The 19,467-nt window shown below is 40.7% G+C and overlaps 2 protein-coding genes and 1 non-coding gene across 5 annotated transcripts; all 3 read left to right on the forward strand.

The window, feature by feature from the left end:
* Positions 1-165: 165 nt before the first annotated feature.
* Positions 166-10,052, forward strand: mapre3b (microtubule-associated protein, RP/EB family, member 3b). 3 transcript variants are annotated; one of them, XM_051107539.1, is made up of 8 exons: positions 166-327; positions 3,022-3,091; positions 4,616-4,743; positions 4,815-4,960; positions 5,670-5,871; positions 6,130-6,278; positions 6,548-6,700; positions 8,823-10,052. In XM_051107539.1, exons 3-8 carry the CDS (start codon positions 4,623-4,625, stop codon positions 8,886-8,888), a joined length of 837 nt encoding a protein of 278 aa, XP_050963496.1. In that variant the 5' UTR covers positions 166-327; positions 3,022-3,091; positions 4,616-4,622; the 3' UTR covers positions 8,889-10,052. The 3 variants fall into 3 exon arrangements, with proteins under 3 accessions (XP_050963496.1, XP_050963498.1, XP_050963497.1); XM_051107541.1 differs by having other exon boundaries at positions 167-327; positions 5,670-5,826; XM_051107540.1 differs by lacking the exon at positions 3,022-3,091 and having other exon boundaries at positions 183-327.
* Positions 10,053-11,001: 949 nt separating this feature from the next.
* On the forward strand, positions 11,002-17,512 carry tmem214 (transmembrane protein 214). The gene is made up of 16 exons (XM_051107538.1): positions 11,002-11,285; positions 12,574-12,761; positions 12,866-13,016; positions 13,188-13,322; positions 13,496-13,578; positions 13,952-14,057; positions 14,204-14,285; positions 14,365-14,466; positions 14,689-14,830; positions 14,942-15,033; positions 15,116-15,164; positions 15,434-15,541; positions 16,016-16,230; positions 16,308-16,476; positions 16,592-16,743; positions 16,888-17,512. The coding sequence occupies exons 1-16, from the start codon at positions 11,141-11,143 to the stop codon at positions 17,012-17,014; spliced, it is 2,046 nt and encodes a 681-aa protein (XP_050963495.1). The 5' UTR covers positions 11,002-11,140; the 3' UTR covers positions 17,015-17,512.
* A 1,701-nt stretch (positions 17,513-19,213) lies between these two features.
* On the forward strand, positions 19,214-19,302 carry trnay-gua (transfer RNA tyrosine (anticodon GUA)). The gene is given in 2 exon segments: positions 19,214-19,250; positions 19,267-19,302. It is a non-coding gene; the product is annotated as a tRNA-Tyr (tRNA).
* Positions 19,303-19,467: the final 165 nt, after the last annotated feature.

Here is a 19,467-nt window from a genome sequence, read left to right on the forward strand (position 1 = left end):
AGCCGTGCTATTGACGTATTTGAGATTCTGTACTATATATATATATATATTTGTTTCTTCTATTCTTTAAAATATCACATCATATATGTGTTTCTGATATTCGTCGGACAAAATGGAGCGCTTTAAAACTATGTGGGTTTGCAGTGCGTCACAGGCCAGGCCAGTGTGCGCGCACGCTTCCGGCTCGAGTGACGCATGCGTGCCGACGGGGCGCGTTCAGGACGGTGGTTGGTGGGCGCGCGTATTGCGCGCTGCGTTTCCAGAGACGCTGATTACGGGAGAGAGACTGCGCACTGCAAACACCAGCGGGACAGATTTACCACAACCGTGAGTAAAATCCATCATTTATTGCAGTAACGTGGCGCGTGTATTTGGGCGGTCTGCAGGACTGAGGACTGTGAAATCGTGAATGACGCGCCGCTCTTATTATAGTGACTGGAGACGCCTCAGTCTGCGGAGGCCGCTTCACACACGCGCACGCGTCCCACATTTGTTTTGATGAGCTGTAATTCACCTTTAGCGATGGAATGAGGGATTTTTTTAGCGCTCCAGCGCAGTTTAGGGGTCTGTCGCGGTGTGACGGAGCGGCCGCGGCCGCAGAGACGCACCGGAGACGCGCACCGGCCCCTGACATCAGCGGCCCTCCGATACACAACACCACAACTACTGCACTACACACCACACGGTATTACACATCACACATTACACTGTAATGCCATAGTGTGATATACGCGGTATACAGTCAGTCCACGTTTTTGCTACTGCACCTTATATTATAATATACTTTTATATTGCTAAACTTTATATCTAGCATACTGTTATTTCCAGAAATTAGGCAAATAGGTATACATTTTTGTCATTATGTTATGATTTTGCTTACTTAAAATGGGAAATGTTTATGTAAAACATAAAAACATTAAAATGAGTTTAAACTGTAAAGAAAAAATGAAAACAAACAATGAATAATCATAATGCACATATTATCAAATGGAAACCGTTGACGAGCGATAGAGTGGAATGGAAGTGGAAAAAAAATCTTTTTTCTTATATTTCAATTATTCCTAAATAATGAATGTTAGTAATGACATTCATGCTGGTTTTGAGCTGAATAAGTCTGGACAGAAAGTAAATAACCCGACACACACACACACACTCATTCCCACGCAGAGAGAAGAATGCAGGATATTCATAGCAAATGGCATTCCAGACACGCTTCGAGACGCTTCGATAACGCTCAAAACATGACGCACGTTACCGTAAACTCAGTGAAACCGCCACAGTCCTCCAGACAGGTTTTGAACTGGTTTTGAGGGACAGTCTTTAATTTTGAACACAACAATGAAGATAACCTCACAAACACAGCCGCTCATTCACTCACACACACAAACACACACACACACACACACACAGGCAGACAGTGTTTCTGTAGAGGTGTGTGTGTGTGTGTGTGTTTTCCAGAGCTCAGCAGAAAGTCCAGCGCTCAGCATTATAGTGAGCCTCCATTCAGAGCGTCAGGATCAACTGATACACGTCTCTGTAAAGAACAGAAAACCTGGAAATATTACAGAGAGGAATTAAAGAGTTACTGCTTCTCTGAAAATGGACTCATGTTGTACTTATGTAACCTATTGTGCATCAGGAAAGAACCACACGAGGCGGGTCACCATCAACTTCTGTATTATTACTGAAGAAAATGGTGCAACAATGACAGATCACGCACTGTGTTCTTACAGCATACACACGAGTGCAGAGGCAGGGAAACCAGAGTCTTAAAGGGACCAACACCCAGACCGTTACAGACACTTACAGATGTAATATCAATAATACAGTATAATTAACATAGTAAAATAAAAAAAAAATACATAATACATTAACTGAAAATTAAACTAAAAGTAAGACTAAAAATGTAATATGAAAGCTAATTCGTAGTATATATATATATATATATATATATATATATATATGTGACCCTGGACCACAAAACCAGTCGGAAGAATCAATTTTTCAAAACTGAGATTAATACATCATCTGGAAACTGAGTAAACAAGCTTTCCATTGATGTATTGTTTGTTAGGAGATACAACTATTTGAAAATCTGGAATCTGAGGGTGCAAAAAAATCTAAATATTGAGAAAATCACCTTTAAAGTTGTTCAAATAAAGTTCTTAGCAATGCATATTACTAATCAAAAATTATGTTCTTATATATTTACAGTAGGAAATTTACAAAATATGATCTTTACTTAATTTCCTAATGAGTTTTGGCATGAAATAAAATTCAAGGACAATCTCAAACAAGGACACATACATAAACTAAAATTAAATCTGAAAATATAAAAATTAAATCTTGTTCGATATATTAATAGAAATATAATAGCATATATATAAAAAAAAAATACTAAACACAGGAAATAAAACTGCACTGGTCTGGAAAAGTCTTGAAAATACATGAAAAACCTGTGGAAAAGCTTGTGGAAATTTACATGGAGTGTATAATTCAACTAATCACTCTTTGCGAGTGTAATCTCTGTTGAACTGTAACACATTTAAATGATTTATTTTTAAATAGTATTTGTGGTGTGTGGGAATCCTCATGATGAAGAAAGCCATGGAAGTGATTGTAATATGAAACAGGTGTGACAGACACTCTTTTCTTCATAAACCACACACACACACACACACACACGCACGCTCTGTCAGTTGTTTCTGTAAACACGGCGTTTAGCGTCAGTAAACGTAGCGTCTGGTTTAACTAGTTGGTTGATTTTCGGGGCTTGTGAGCTGCATGAGACAGAGTCTGCTGAATATTTAGCATTTTCTGCACTAAGAGCGTCTTATTAAAGCAGCACACGGGTTTGATGTGTGAGTGACGTGTTTGAGGTGCAGATCGGTGTGTGTTTGGGCCGGGTCACGTGTTGATGAAGGGCGGCGCAGGAAAGAAAACACACCAGACTTTATCAACCACTGATTTCCACTTACTGTTGATCTGAGTGTAAAGCAGCGTTTCTCCCTCTGTTTGTAGGACACTGTTCTGTAGGGAGCAGAAGCCCAGAGGAGAGTTAGTGTACTACAGTGACGTCCACCTGCTGACGGTGAGAGCGCGTGAGCGTGAGCGTGAGCGCGTGCGCGTGTGTGTGTGTGCGGGACGTGCCATTGCCAGGCTGTTAGTGGGTCACCTATTTAAACAGAAAGAGAAAGTGATCATACATTCTCATCTAATTTAGCTGCTGTGTGTCAAAATGAGCTGCAAAAATAATGATTGTTTCCTTAAAGTTTCCTGAAAACAGCCCCGAAAAAAACCTGCCAGTGATTGGACAAACAGACAGTCCCGCCTCTAAAATCACACCACTGGTTGAGTCAGATGGTTCTAGTTGAACACCTAAAACATGAATCATTAAAGCACACAGAAAATAATCAGAAAGTTTCTTGTTACTTTGGTCAACCAAACCCCTATATATATCTATATATATAACACACAAAGGGTTGTATATATTCCCGGACAATTTTATTGTATTTGTTTGTTTTTTCAAAAGTACTATTTATCCTAATGTTACATTTTTATCATTTAATGATTTGCTTTTCATCAAACCCTGCTTTAGGACAAGACTATAATCTGTTTCCCCACAAATAATATATTTGACACTGACACTGGACAGACGTTGATGTTTGAGATTGTTCAGTGCGTTTATCACAGTCACGCCGAATGTGTGCCGTCATCCATCATAAACATAATGACGTATAAATAGCACCACGTGTGGAATTATGGGTAAATGTCAAAGGTCTTAGTCTGCACAGCTGTAAAATATAAAATCACCAGGGATTTTGCTTTTGGTGAGTCTCTGTAAAATAACTGAAACTGCTTTTTACTGTAATTGTAAACAAATGTAAAATTGTGAACGTGGTAATTTTTAGTTACAGTTTGTCAGTTTTGGGCAGGTAAACTTTTGTGTGTGTGTGTGTGTGTAATCTGGTTACTGGAGTCTAAGAACAGACACACTGTTAACAGTATTAAAGGTGTTGAGAACATCGTCTGATGAAAACCTGACACTTTTATCACTGCCAGTTCACACTCACAATATACAAATATTGACTAATACACTGTACAAAATCATTTTCAGAGGTGTAAATTAAAGGTTATTGTAGTATGGTTTACAGGGAAATTGTATTTCAGTCGTTCTAATTTCACATTTAAATTCTTTTAGTTTCACTGATATAGTGTTATAGTTTTTGTTGATATTTTGAATTAGGTTTTATTTGTATATTTTCTGCTCTCGTGTGCATTTTAGTTAGGGTTAGGGTTAGAGTTTTTAGGGTTATTAGTTTTTGTTGTTTTTAAAGATGTCTGTATAGTTTTTTTTCTCCAGATTTATTTTAGCACATCACATTATACTGAATTCAAATGAGACATTTTACTTTGGCAACTAGCTGAAATGAGATATATATATATATATATATATATATATATATATATCTGAAACAGGTGAGTATTAACATTTCAGAAACGTGAAGAACTTTATTAACCTCGTCACCTGTCGACGGTACTGGGAGATCGTTTGTTGGTAACGTTGAGACCGATGTTTTCCGTGAGTGTTTGACGTCGTGTCGTCTGTCTGCAGTTGTGGGATGGCGGTAAACGTTTACTCCACGTCCATGACCATCGAGAACCTGAGCAGACATGACATGCTGGCTTGGGTCAACGACTCTCTGCAGCTCACCTACACCAAGATCGAGCAGCTGTGCTCAGGTAAGCGTCCGCTCCGAACCGCGTCCCGCTCCCAATCGCGGCTCCTGGCGCTGACGGCTTCTGTTCCTCAGGTGTGGCGTACTGTCAGTTCATGGACATGCTGTTCCCCGGCTGTATCCTGCTGAAGAGGGTCAAGTTCCAGGCCAAACTGGAGCACGAGTACATAAACAACTTCAAAGTGCTGCAGACGGCCTTCAAGAGGATGAACGTGGACAAGGTGAGACGGACGAACCCTCGGAAGTTAATCGTTTCAACTTCTAAACCGGTACATTCGGTCAAAACTGAGTTTCCTAGCTGCTACATTTTAGCTTAACATTTCATTCTCAGTCCTTTTGATTTGATCGACGGCTCGGTTTTGATCGACACGACCCGCCTCGTTAACCCTTTCACCCCTCATTTGCTGTCACGGCTACTGTGGCCATGGCGACCGTTTGCAAACATGCATCCATTTGGAGTTTTACTATGTAAAATAAAAAACGAAAGACGTGTGTCTGCTAGTTTATTCACACTGTGCAGACATTAAACACTCACAAGTGGATACAGTAATACAGCAGACACTGAAGTCTGAAAGGGTTTAAAGGGTGATGGATTTGAGATTTGTCATGTAGATTCGCTTCGTGGAGGGAAGATGAAGTATCATAATATAAAACATTATTTCATGTATATAAAAACTCATACATATATTTGAATAGTCAAAAACAATACAGAAAAATCTGGTCTCGTACACTTGTTAATGCAAATTATCATTGAAACGGAGTTTTTTTTTTATTCGAATTGTTTACTTTAAAATGCCATTTTCATGATTTAATTTTCAGTAAGTGCTTTAACGATTTTTCTTCTAAATGATGCTTATTGTAAGTTTACATGCATGTGATTTTATTTTTAGTAAGTCTTCTATTTTAATTGTTTATTTCAATGTGTTTCAGATCATTCCCGTGGAGAGGCTCGTCAAAGGGAAGTTTCAGGACAACTTCGAGTTCCTTCAGTGGTTTAAGAAGTTCTTCGACGCCAACTACGACGGGAAGGAGTACGACCCTCAGTTAGCGCGACAGGGCCACGACGTCACGCCTCCGCCCAACCCAGGTGAAGTCACTTTCCACAAAACCAAGAGCCCTCCCAGAGCAGCAGGTAACACACACACACACACACACTCTGCACGCGTGTGTTTCGCTCGGTCGCTGGCCTGCTTTGAGTCTCCTCTCCAGAAACCTTTTACAGCTGATAGTGTGTGTGTGTGAGACACTGGATTTCAAGTGTGTTTCATGACCCGCCTGTACATCTGAAACTTAGATTTTGATTGGCTGATGAGCGCACCTCTGCTTTGCGATTGGCTGATGTGTGAGGTGCTCCGCTGTGATTGGCTACTGACTTGGGTTTCGTATGCAGGACCCCAGCGGACGTCGCCGACGGCACCCAAAACTATGCCCGCCCCCCAGCGCGCCATAAGCTCCACCCCCTCGACCGGAACACGGCGGAACCCGCCAATGTCACGGAACGGAGGCGGCGACGCCGAGATCATGGAGCTCAACCAGCAGGTACACGAATATATATACATTTTTACAATGCACATCTGCCCAGATTATGATTTTGGAAGGTTTTGTCAGGTTTAGCTCGCTTCTCAGCACAAATTTGTCTCCAAAATATGCATTTCACAAATCTTCAATAAATGACTAAATATGAAATAAATAAAATTCAGAATAAAATAAATAAAATCATATCAAAATTAAAACTAAAAAATATGAAATGAAATAAAGTAATTATTAAATATCTCAATGTGTGTGTGTGTGTGTGTGTGTGTGTGCAGCTGATGGACCTGAAACTGACGGTGGACGGTTTGGAGAAAGAGAGAGACTTTTACTTTGGCAAACTCAGAGACATTGAGCTGATCTGTCAGGAGCACGAGAGCGACAGCAACCCCATCCTCGGCAAAATCATCAACATCCTGTACGCCACAGAGGTCAGTCGCCGTTATGAAGCGCCGCAGAAGTCTGACACGTGAAATCGTACGCAGAAGTGTGACTGTGACTTTTGATCTCACGATTCAGACTTTTTTTTTTTTTGTAAATCGTCCTTTTTCTTTCTCACAACTTTGATTTTTTTTTTCTTGCGGTTTTGACGTTTTTTTCTCGGAATTCTGCCATTTGAACCTTTTCTTACAATTTGGACTTTTTTTCTTACAATTCTGTTGTTTTGAACCTAACTCAGATTGTTTTTTTACTCACAATTCTGACTTTTTCTCGAATTTTTTCTTGCACCTCAGATTTTTACATGCAATTTGGATTTTTTTCTTTTCATTCGGACCTTTTTTCACAGATATGTTTTTTCTCGCCATTTTGACTATTTCTTACAATTCAGATTTTTTTTTCTCACAATTCTGAATTTTTTCTGACTTTTTTTCTTAGAATTCAGAGGTTATAATTGCTGATTTTTTTTTCTGCAATTCTGATTTTTCTAGAAATTCTGAGTTTACATCTTGCAATTCAAATTTTTTCTTGCAATGGAGCTTTATTGCACTGGAATTGAACACCGGAAGCGTTCGTCGAAGCAGTGTACGGATTCTTTCGGTCATGTATATTTTTGAATATGCTGTAATCACCAGTTGAATAAAAGCCTTTTAAAGCCTGTTAAAATGAGCATCTTCAGGATGATTTCAAAATCCAGACATTTTCAGAGACAGGCCAAAAGATGTTCTGATGATTACCGTGCACAGAATTTTCCGAACTCAGCAACGGAACTTTTAGTTTTAATCCAACGTACCGATCTGAGAAACCCATGGCTCATAAACATGCGTGATTTCATCACACTGCGTCAGTGCTGCGGTGTGTGTGTGTGTGTGTGTGTGTGTGTGTGTGTGTGAGACCTGATGATCACAATCAACATATTTATTCATTTATATGAAATTTTAGTCTTTAATCTGTTACGTTTCATTCACAGTCACTTCACTGTATGTAATTCACATATTTATGCCACAATTCTTAATTAATGCTCAAATGCACGTTATACTATTAATTAGCTAAAATGTTCAACATTGTTATTTCTTTAAGGCAACGCCCACGTATTCATTCATCTGTTTTAATAGCCCTCTTATAAAAATGAGCCATGGCATGTGTAGTAAAACTGTGGCAATACAAATGAAAATCAGTCCACGGAAAAATAAAATATAACAGTTACTACATATTTACTATAGTAAATCCATGGTTAATTTTGTAAGGGTGTTTATCAGTCAAATCTATTTTAATGTAAACAGGTATAAAATATGATGAGAAAAACAAATTGATAATGAAAAGACGAAATTGACTGCAGCAGGTTAAATTAATTTATTATTCAGAATGCACATTTGGAAGAGAAATATATTAATAGGAAGATTTCAACAGGTGATATGAGATGTAGGCGTGAACATCCTCAGTTCCGAAGTGTATACTCCACGCGAACGTGCTCCCGCGTAATATTTTAGAAGGACCTTAATTCATCCCGCGCATCTCATCCGTGTTGTGTCAGGAAATGGTGAAAACTGAGGCAGTGTGTCGTTGTTTAGAATAAAAGCAGCCAAACACACTGCAGTAACAGCGGCCAAAGAAAGGAAAGAGACGATTCTCCCATTCGTTTTCATTACGCTGTGATGGGACCGGAAGTGGGGAGACACTGTTTCGCTTACCGGATATAGGAAGTGAGATAAAGGTCCATTCTGACCTTTTTTTTTTTGTTGTTTTTAATTTGCATTTGTACATTTTTTTTTTTTTTTTTTTTTTTTTTTTTCTCACAATTTGTCATTTTTTAAACACAATTGTGATTTTTTTTTTTTTTTTTTTTTTTTTACTCTAAATGCTGACTTTTTCTCAGAATTCTGGGTTTACATGTTGCAATTCAGATTTTTTCTTGCAATTTTGAATTGTTCCTCGAAACTCTGACTGATTTTTTTTTTGTTTACAAAATGGCAAATTTGCATCCTGCGATCCTAAGTTTCTAAAGGCCCAAATTGTGAAATGAAAATGTCACAGTTCCCTTTTTTCCCAATTTTTTTCAAGCTTCCATAGATCGTCCCCAAACGTGCTGTTGATTGATGTCTGGTTTGTTTTCAGGATGGTTTTGCGCCTCCGGAGGACGATGAGGTTGACGAACAGCCACGGGACCAGGATGAATACTGATCCTCTCACTCTCTCACTCTCTTCATCCTCTCTGCCTGCCCTCCCTCCATCATGTCATCCTCCTTTATTTCTCTCCCTGTCTTTCACTCCGCCAGCAGACAATGGGGGCGTGGTCTAATAGGCTCTTAGAGTGAGTAGGGGTGTGTCTATGCTAATGAGGTCTGAGTTGATGCGGTAAAGCTGATGTTTTATTGGCTGTGGGTTTAATTAGGAGTCCAGACGACTCAGTGATGATGATGATGATGATGATGATGATGCAGTGACACTTTGAAACACACACACACACACACACACTGATGTAGCCGACACACACCGTCGAGGTTATGACTAACAGTTTTTCATTTGGGCTCCAGTCAGCTAATTTATTAGAGAGCTTGAAGCTAATGTCTTTTTTTTTATTTGAATCTCTGCCTGTAGAAGGGTTTTTAGTAGCAATGAACCGAATCCCAGACAAAGCGCAGGTTAAGGCCCGTTTACTGTCTTGTTCCGTGTCCCTGATCTCAACACGTTCAGCGTCAGAGCAGAAACACGTGTTAGCACAGTGAATGGAGTCTCATGCTGACTTTATAGAGTTTGTGTGTGTTTAAATCGTTATTGATTCAGTGCAGGTGTGAGAGTTTTATTTATTTATGAAGGAAACCGTCAGACGGCATGAATAAGAACAACTAACGTTGAATAAATTAATACGATGATGAAAAGAGACGCGGCCATTGCTAACGGTTAACCGGCTGACAACTGAGTTTTCTAGCTGCTACATTTTAACTTAACATTTCATTCTCAGTCTTTTTGATTTGATCGACGGCTCGGTTTTGATCGGCACGACCCGCCTCGTTAACCCTTTCACCCCTCATTTGCTGTCACGGCTACTGTGGCCATGGCGACCGTTTGCAAACATGCATCCATTTGGAGTTTTACTATGTAAAATAAAAATGTGTGCACGGACCGAAAGACGTGTGTCTGCTAGTTTATTCACACTGTGCAGACATTAAACACTCACAAGTGGATACAGTAATACAGCAGACACTGAAGTCTGAAAGGGTTTAAAGGGTGATGGAGATTTATGTATATTCACATCATGGAGGGAAAAAAATATTTTATATATATAAAAACTCATACATATATTTAAAAGCTCAAATAAAATATGGAAAAATATGGTCTCCTACACTTTTTTGTTGTTGTTGTTTTTTTTTTTAACTTTCATTCATGAAGGTGAAATTAAGTAAATTAATCAAACACAATCCTTGTCGTTATCTTTAAAATAATCAAGCGAAACTGAGTTTTTCCACACAGGTTTGGTGTGTTTATTTAAATTGTTTACTTAAAATGAAAAAATCTTTAATGGTTTTTATTTTAAAATATGTTTATTACAATTGTACATGCATATGAGTTTATTTTTAGTAAGTGTTCTATTTTAATTGTTTATTTTAAATGATTTAATTCAATATTCTATTTGTATGATTTCTAGTGTTCTGCTTGTTTTGATTTTAATTTATTTTATTTTCAGTAAAATACATTCATTATAATTTTACATTTTTAGGATTCTAAGCGTTAAGTATTCTGTTTATTTTGTAACTGTTTAATTTCACTTTTTTATGATTTAATTTTCAGCGTGTTATTTTAATGGCAGTTATGTTTTACAATATGACATCATGTCTGGAGTTTTTTGTTTATTGTATTATTTATTGTCATTTTACATTTTTATGACTTCATTAATTATTCAATACATTTTTTCTAATATTCGATACATATTCAAAAAAAACCACGTCATTAACACAGAACTTCGAACAGCGCGTCCACTCGCCTGCTCCTTCCTGTACTTGATCAGAGAGTCACGTGCTACTCAGCTGCGCTTCTGATTGGTCAGCTCGATCCGCTCTCCAGCGTTTAGCCTGCGCGCTAGCAGGTTTACAAGAATCTCAAAATTCTTACATTAGTGAACAACACGTTTCCAGACCGCGACATAGCGGAATATAGTAAGTTCTACGTGGCATTTATGTTTAGTAGGTTTTACTGGGATAATATTCTAAATATACAGCAATAGTAGCAATTTTAGCCGCGCGCCCTACGGGATCGGTGTAGAACACACCCGCTAGCAGTTCCGCTCGCTCTGACCGGAAGTGCGCGGAGAGTGGACGCGCTGGAATTGGAAGCAGTTCCGCTCGCTGCAAACAGACGTGGCATAAGAACCGTTGGTTTGATCCGATCAACGCTGTCGTTTATTAATTATCATTGATTCGTTTTAGATCGGGATTATGGCCTCCGGTGCGGGCAAATGGGAGGTGGTGAAGAAAGGAAAGAAACAAAACAGCAGCGGCAGCTCCGGAGGAAAAACTCAGGACAAGAAATCAGCCCGGAAAGCGCTGAGTGAGGCCAACACGAGACACACTGACAGCAACCGTAAGAAAAACAAGCGAACACACACGAACACGAGCACGAGCACGAGCACGAGCGGACACTGCAGCACTGAACATCAGCTGATCGTCACTCATCGCTCATTACACGACAAATGCCAGCGCAGGCACATCTGTCGTGATCAACACCTGATACACCCTTACATGTTTACTCTAGTCTTTACCGTGGTACCGCCGAACTACCGACTGGCAGTGAATCGTGGTGCTGCTTTTCTGCTCAGATGAATGACACTTCAGCTGCTCGGAGGAATCGGAGCCAAGATTCGAACCCAAACAAAATCAAATCTCAGTGATTCACACTGTAAATGTGACCCTGGACCACAAAACCAGACGGAAGGGTCAGTTTTACTGACATCCAAATGCTGAATAAATGAGCTTTCCATTGATGCGTGGTTTGTTAGGACAGGACAGTATTTGGCTGAGATGCAACTCTTTGAAAATCTGGAATCTGAGGGCGCAAAAAAATCTAAATGTTGAGAAAATCACCTTTAAAGTTGTCCAAATGAAGTTCTGAGCCATGCATATTACTAACCAAAAATTAACCTGTGATATATTTACAGTAGGAAATTTCTTCATGGAACAAAAGAAAATCGATCATTTTGACCCATACAATGTATTTTTGGCTATTGCTACAAATATACCTGTGATACTTAAGACTGTTTTTTTTGGTCCAGGGTCACAAATATTAAAAGAAGATCAACTGAAATGCAGCACTGCAGAAAATATTAACGACTAGAATGAGAATATTGCAATAATACCACTTACAGTTCATTAGTTTATTGCTGAGATCAGTTTGCTAACGTATCAGGACGACTTTAATTTTTATTCAGTATTTATGCTTCTCTGCTGAAATGGCTTAATTCAAGGATGTTTGGATATTTTTATTTATTTATTTTTAGATATTTCTTGTGTGCAATATAAACGCAAAAACGAACTATTACTATTTAATTACTGTTACTATTAATATTACTTTAAAAAAACGAATAAAAATAACAAAAACAAACAAAAATATTACCAAAATAACTAATTAAAATGAATTGTCACATTTTCACATAAATTTGAAATTAATTAGTAGCTTAAAGCGTTCTTAAAATATAATTGACATTATATTAAAAAAAAAAAAAAACCTGTACTAAATGCTGTAATTTCTGGTTCAGGCTGATCCGATGTCAGTGGGTGTGTAGTTGTGAAATGTGTGCCGTGGGTCGTCGGGACTAGAGCACAGACGCTCTTCACCGCTCCCTTGTCTCATTCTGTTCTCTGTGCGTTTGCAGACGTGATGTCTGAGACCATATTTGACGGCTTTGAGAAGATGGTGAAGAAGCAGAACAAGGAGCAGTTTCCTCCTCTGGCCGAAACCCAGCAGAAGAAGCCCAACGCGGGGAAACAGAGCAAAAAACCTCCAGCCAACAGCAGCACCAAACCCACACGCTACAAGACGCTGGAGGAGGCCGTCAAAGCTGTAAGTACACACACACACACACACACGGTCCACCAGGTGCTCTAGACGGCGTCTGCCGACACGTGCGTGTACATGTGAGTATTATATGAGTATATGTCTCTCAGCTGGACGTGGTGGAGCTGAAGCAGCAGCTGGAGAAAAGTCAGAGTCTGTTTCCTGAGAATCCGTCCGTCTGGGTGAAGGATCTCGCCGGATACCTGAACTACAAACTCCCGGCGCCAGACGCCGACCCCACGCTCAGCAGCTACGCACACGGTCAGTCTGTGTGTCCAACTTTAATTCTGAAATTTATTTATGAAAAATGATGCGCTGTTCACGGAAAAGCTGTGATTTAATGCATATATATATATATGTATATATGAGCGCATGATCGTAACTTGTTTTGTGTCATCATATGAGAATCTAATGTTGTGTTTCTGTGTCTAGATTACCCATACTGCCTCGCTGGTAAGGAGCTGAGGGCCGTTATCAGAAACCTGCTAGGCAAATGTTCAGAGGCGCTGCCCGAGTTGTTCGACCACTGCGTGTACACAATGCTGCGAGAACAGGACCGACAGCCCGGTGAGACGCCGTACAGCTCGGTCGCTTTCACACAGAGAAGAAGAGTGTTCGTGAGGCTCAGTTATGGCAGATATTGAGCTCTGTCTTATTTCAGTGCTGAATCCAGAGCTTTGGCAGAGACATGAGTTGTGCTCGCTGTGTGTTGAGCTCTGCTGTTTCTGCTGCTTCTGCAGGTGAATCTCTGCATGGCTACAGGATGTGCATTCAGGCTCTCATGCAGGACAAACCCAAAATCGCCACGCTGAACCTGCCTGACGTGAGTCAAACGCCTCTGTGCTGGATCAAAAACAGATTGAAGCTCAACGGGGCGACTAACGCTTGGCAGACGCTCTTATGACCCTCGTGACCTTTGACCTATTAATACAGTAGTATAGATTTTGTTAATATTTTGATTACGATTGTATTTTTATATTTTGTTTTTGTTTTAATTTCAGTTACAATTAAAAATAATAATAATAATAATACATTTTTCTTAGACACTAATTTTTCTGGATTTTCTTACTTTTTTTTTTTTTTTTTTTTAGTATGTCTGTATCGTTTTTATTAAGTTTTGTTTTTTTGTTTTAGTTATTTTAGTGCATCAAATTAAACAAACAAATAAGAAATGCTGTCTTGTGGCCCGTCCACAGCACCTGGAGCTGCTGCGCTCGCATCAGAACCGGCCGGTCAAGTGTCTGACCATCATGTGGGCTCTGGGACAGGCGGGATTCTACGACCTCGGTCAGGGCATCAGAGGTGAGCGCCGCCGAAACCAAGGCAAAGACCAGAGAAAGCTTGAGAAATCATTGAGAAATAACTGCTGATGTGTGTGACTGCACTTCTGCAAGAACCCCTGGGATTGAACGTGAACTTTATAACGTCCGGAATGTTTTGTCCTGTAGTTTGGCTGGGGATCATGCTTCCTGTTCTCGGGGTGAAGGCTCTGTCTGCGTACGCCATCGCGTATCTGGAGCGGCTCCTCACGTGAGTGTTTATAAGATTTAATCGTTTGAGTTCTGGACCGTCGGACCTGAGGCTGAAGTTATTTGTGTCTGTGTTTCAGTCTTCATGCCAACCTGACCAAAGGCTTCGGGATCATGGGGCCGAAGGAGTTCTTCCCGCTGCTGGACTTTGCTTACATGCCCAAAAACGCCCTGTCCCAGAGGTGAGGCTCGCTGTGAGACGCACAGATCGTCAGACGCCACTGAGATCCTGATTCACATCGTGATTTCATATTAACATCCTGATTCACGCACTGATTCAGATTCACATCGTGATTAATGCCCTAATTCTTATTCATATCCTGATTCATATTCATGTTCTGATTGACGTGTGTTTTTTTTTTTTTTTTTGTTTTTGTTTTTGTTTTTGTTTTTTGTTTCTGCAGTCTACAGGAGCAGTTGTGTCGTCTTTACCCGCGGCTCAAGGTCCTGGCGTTCGGAGCCAAACCCGAAGTGACGCTGCACACGTATTTCCCCTCCTTCCTGTCACGAGCCACGCCGAACTGCCCTGACACCATGAAGAAAGAGGTGGAACACGCATTAACTAGCGCCTCATTAAGCACGTGTCTGAGTTTTTCCTGGATTCCTTCTAATGCTGTGTGTGTGTGTGTGTGTGTGTGTGTGTGTGTGTACGCGCAGCTCCTCAGGAGTCTGACAGAGTGTCTGACGGTCGACGGTCAGAGTTTGAGCGTGTGGAGGCAGTTATACACCAAACACCTGCCACAGTCCAGGTCAGACATTAAACACTAAAACACCTCTGGAGGAGGTTTGGACTGAACGCTTCATTCAATGTATTTCTCCTTCTCCTTTCAGTCTTCTGTTGAATCACCTGCTGAAATCGTGGAACACGCTTCCACCGAAGGTAAGAGTTCGTCAGACGCACAGCACAGTCTCTTCACTGACAGAGAAAGAACAGCCTGCATGTGATTCGATTTGATGTTGATACAGCACAGCCTTCACTCCACTGCATGTTCAGTTCAAATGATATTAGGCAATGTTTTTGTTCTTAAATTTCATAAACAGACATTTTTAGACACTCTTGATTTGGCCATGAATACAGCCTTTGTTGCTGTCTTGGCATTAAATAAATGGAGATGTGCCAGTCTGTGCTCATCATGTGTTGTTGTTTAGTTGCAGAAAAACCTTCAAGACACCATCCAGTCATTCAGAGTGACCAACGACGAGCTGCAGAGCAGCACAAACACACAACACATCAATGACTGCAACACCCTCTGCCACGTAAGACACACACACACACACGAGCCTGCTCAATTTATTGATGCTCCATATGTGTTGTTCAGTATATATATTACATTTAATATATAAATATATAAGTTCTGTTCTTTTCTAAATTATCATTATTATTATTTTTAATTTTTGGATGATGTGTCAGACTTTAATTGTGATGTGATTTTGACATGTTAATATTTTAGTTGGTTAATTTTATTTTTGATTTTCTGTTTTTATTTTAATTTTAAAGTTTTAGTAATTTTGTTTTCTTTTTTTTTTATTAGTGTTGTTTTTTGGGTTTTTTTTTTTGATTAGATCTTTAGTTTTACTATTTTAAATGAAAATAAGAAATGGCCAATGTCTGACTTTTGTTTTGACAGTTTTTTGACTTTGTTTTTTGACTTTCTCTGCAAAACACTACAGTATGTTTCCACAATCATGTAAATAAAGTTGTATGATGTATAATGGCTGATCCCCCATCAGTCTCTGCAGCTGAAGATGCACGGTCAGGGTTTCCCGTGGTGGCGCGTGCTGATGATGGCGCTGGTGTTCGTCGCGGGCTTCGTCGCGCATGACGTGAGGTCGCAGGGGTCGTTCGCCAACTCCACCACAGCGCTGTATCTGGAGAGGTCAGGGGTCACGGCCGTATCCCAGCAGGCCTGGAGTAAAGTGTCGCACTACGGCCAGCAGGGCGTCAGGTCAGGAAACGCATCATACGCGCGCTAGGTGTGCCGCTGCCGCCGCGTCACGTGACTCACGCGTGTTTGTGTTTCAGCTGGCTGGCGGAGAACACGCCGTATTATTACTCGCGTGCGGTGGAGGCCACGGGACCCCTGCTGGAGGGCGCACGGGACCGGATGAAGGTGGCGGCGCTCTTCGTCGCTCAGAAGAGCTCTGAACTCTTCCTGTGGCTCCAGGAGAACGTACCGCTTGTCATAGAATGGGTCAGAATATACATGCCATATCCTTTTATTTTCCAGATTATAAAAATTGTGTTTTTAGTTTTTGTAGTTTTTTTTAGTTACTCATGTAAGTACGTGCGCTGCGTTCGTTCGTTAGGTCCAAGCGAACACTCCAGACAGCGTGTTTGAGTTCATCGAGTATGTGAAGCAGCTGCTGCTGTACGTCCACGAGCGCGTCATCGTCCCGTCGCTGCAGTATCTGAACACGGCGCTGCAGCACGCCTGGAGGAGCCTGCAGGAGTCCTGCAAGTCAGTGACACACCACACATCACACATCGCTGAGCACTGAATTGTTTCTGCTGCTCCACCTTTAGAACTTCTGTATGCAAATGAGCTGTGTTTTGACTGGCTGCTGAATGAGCTGTGAACGTGTGGTGTTTTGTGTGTCTGTAGTGGCGAGGTGTCGCTCCACTGCTTACAGAATCACCTGAGATCCTTCACCAACAGCACCTGGATTTACCTGCAGGACGCCACGTCTGCCGCCAAGAGCCGAGCGCAGGAGCTGCTGTCGCGAGTGTGATTCGAACGTCGAACAGACCCTTCTTCACCTCAGAGTTCCTTTTTTGTTTGTTTGTTTTTTTTGTTTTGTTTTGCTTTATTTTGTCAACTTGCATGATTTTATATCTGTTGTACTGACGGTTTTGTCTTTTATGCAGATGTTTTTCATGGTGTTTATTTTACGAGGCGATGAGGCGTGTTCTTTAGCTCCGTGTGGATCACTAATGACTACTGCTGCTGCCTGAGCTCTGTACTTGAACACTGAACGTTAATGTGACGCCCCTCTGTGTGATTGAGCTGACGGACGATTTACCGTCCGTCTCGTGTGACGCGACGCGAACGGAGTCGGACCCACCCGCGTCTTCTGCTTTCGGGCCGTGGACTCCGGAATAACAGGGTTGCTACAGGAACCACATTGTTAAAATACAATGTATTTTTTGAAGCAGGCGTGTGTCCTGTCACATGAGCTGATTTGTTACTTTGTAAATGATTTATAAATAAATAAAACCAATGCTGTTCAGTCGTGCTCACCGAGTCTGGCTTTTTCTCACATTCGTTGTGTAATGGAACCCAAAGCCTTGTGTTTCCAACATATACCCATAAGCTGCATGGTTTTAAGAAACCAATCTATCATTAAGACGTTTTAAACTGAAGTCCAAGTCCATAATCCATAAGACCGCTTCCTCCAGTGAAAAAGTGGTCTGGTCTGAACCGGGAGAGAAATCTGCACAGATTAAGCACTGTGTACAGTCTAAAATGGCTCTAAACAAATATGTGGCTGGATTTTGATGTGAGAGACAACAGGAGATGAAGTGTTATTATGAGTAATGGACTCTATTTTAGTTAAACGCATCTTAATGGTGGATTTGTTTCAGCCTTTGTCTCCTCAAGATGTGAACTGATGGACTGGAGTGGTGTGGATTACTTGTGGATTATTGTGATGTTTTTTATCAGATGTTTGGACTCTCATTCTGACGGCACCCATTCACTGCAGAGGATGGAATGACACATTTCTACAAATCTGATGAAAAAACACTCCTCTGCATCTCGGACGGCCTTATGGGATTATTTTTGTGCCAATAAGAATGAACGTAACTTTATAAAACTGAACGTAACTTTCCAAGAAACGATCAAAAATATGCCACTGCAAAAGAAGAAAAACACAATGAAAATGAAAAAAGGAACTCAGTCGCACGAATTTAACATGCTCTTCAAATATGCTTCATTCTTTGTTAATGATTTTCAAAGAATCGTTTTCGCGAATCATGGATTCTGAATGCGTTGCCACAGCTTTCGCTTACGCTTCGCAAATGTTCGTTTGCTGTTTTGGCACAAACCTCTCGTGGGGGCGGGCTTAACAGCGATCTACTCTGATTGGCTAATGAGCTTTTGATGGACAGTTGCTCTCTGATCTGGAAGCACGGACGGTGACGTCAGTGGCGCACATATTGGAAAGTTGTTGCGGTGTGCAATACGTCGTGCTTTGTTTATATTAAGTATTAATGTTATTAGTATTTCACCTACGGTCGTCTCTTAGTTTCTAAAGATGAGCTCCCAGGAGAGACACGGAGCGGCATCATCTTCCACCTCAGCTTGTCCCTCAGGGCAGCTTGAAGTAAGTTTGTGTTGCTAAAGTAACGTTAATCAATAACATCGATAAAAGTTTTATTCATGTACAGTGTGCAACAGTTCTGATAGTTTCTATAAACAAAGCACGACGTATTGCGCCACTGACGTCACCGTCCGTGCTTCCAGGTCAGAGAGCAACTGTCCATCAAAAGCTCATTAGCCAATCAGAGTAGATCGCTGTTAAGCCCGCCCCCACCAGAGGTTTGTGCCAAAACAGCAAACGAAAATTTGCGAAGCGTAAGCGAAAGCTGTGGCAACGCATTCAGAATCCATGATTCGCGAAAACGATTCTTTGAAAATCATTAACAAAGAATGAAGCATATTTGAAGAGCATGTTAAATTCGTGCGACTGAGTTCCTTTTTTCATTTTCATTGTGTTTTTCTTCTTTTGCAGTGGCATATTTTTGATCGTTTCTTGGAAAGTTACGTTCAGTTTTATAAAGTTACGTTCATTCTTATTGGCACAAAAATAATCCCATACGGCCTGAGGGTGAGCACGTTTTAATCAAATATTCACCTTTTGCGAGACGTTTCTGTAGGTATTGGTAGAACTGTAGTGTTATTACGGCGTTATGACAGTGTTGTTTCATCCCCTTCGATAGCTCAGTTGGTAGAGCGGAGGACTGTAGAGGTGAATCCACTGATATCCTTAGGTCGCTGGTTCGAATCCGGCTCGAAGGAGGAAACTTTTCTTTTTTCAGTGACTTGTTTAATGTGCTGAGTTCGATTCAGTCGAGCAAAGATGCTCAAGGTAACGGGAAGAACACATTTCAACAAGGACTATAGAATACCTTTGATTCTACAGAACAAACCACACCGGATGAACTGGTTTAACTGGTAAACGAT

Source organism: Labeo rohita, chromosome 4 (assembly GCF_022985175.1).
Source record: "Labeo rohita strain BAU-BD-2019 chromosome 4, IGBB_LRoh.1.0, whole genome shotgun sequence".
In the NCBI taxonomy this organism is placed as follows: domain Eukaryota; kingdom Metazoa; phylum Chordata; class Actinopteri; order Cypriniformes; family Cyprinidae; genus Labeo; species Labeo rohita.

Bases quoted from the DNA above. Each gene is read 5' to 3' on its own strand.
- mapre3b (XM_051107539.1), top strand. From the start codon at position 4,623: ATGGCGGTAAACGTTTACTCCACGTCCATGACCATCGAGAACCTGAGC. The intron at 4,744-4,814 runs GTAAGCGTCCGC...TCTGTTCCTCAG, and splicing joins GATCGAGCAGCTGTGCTCAG to GTGTGGCGTACTGTCAGTTC. The intron at 4,961-5,669 runs GTGAGACGGACG...AATGTGTTTCAG, and splicing joins AGAGGATGAACGTGGACAAG to ATCATTCCCGTGGAGAGGCT.
- tmem214 (XM_051107538.1), top strand. From the start codon at position 11,141: ATGGCCTCCGGTGCGGGCAAATGGGAGGTGGTGAAGAAAGGAAAGAAA. The intron at 15,034-15,115 runs GTCAGACATTAA...TTCTCCTTTCAG, and splicing joins AAACACCTGCCACAGTCCAG to TCTTCTGTTGAATCACCTGC. The intron at 16,744-16,887 runs GTCAGTGACACA...GTGTGTCTGTAG, and splicing joins AGCCTGCAGGAGTCCTGCAA to TGGCGAGGTGTCGCTCCACT.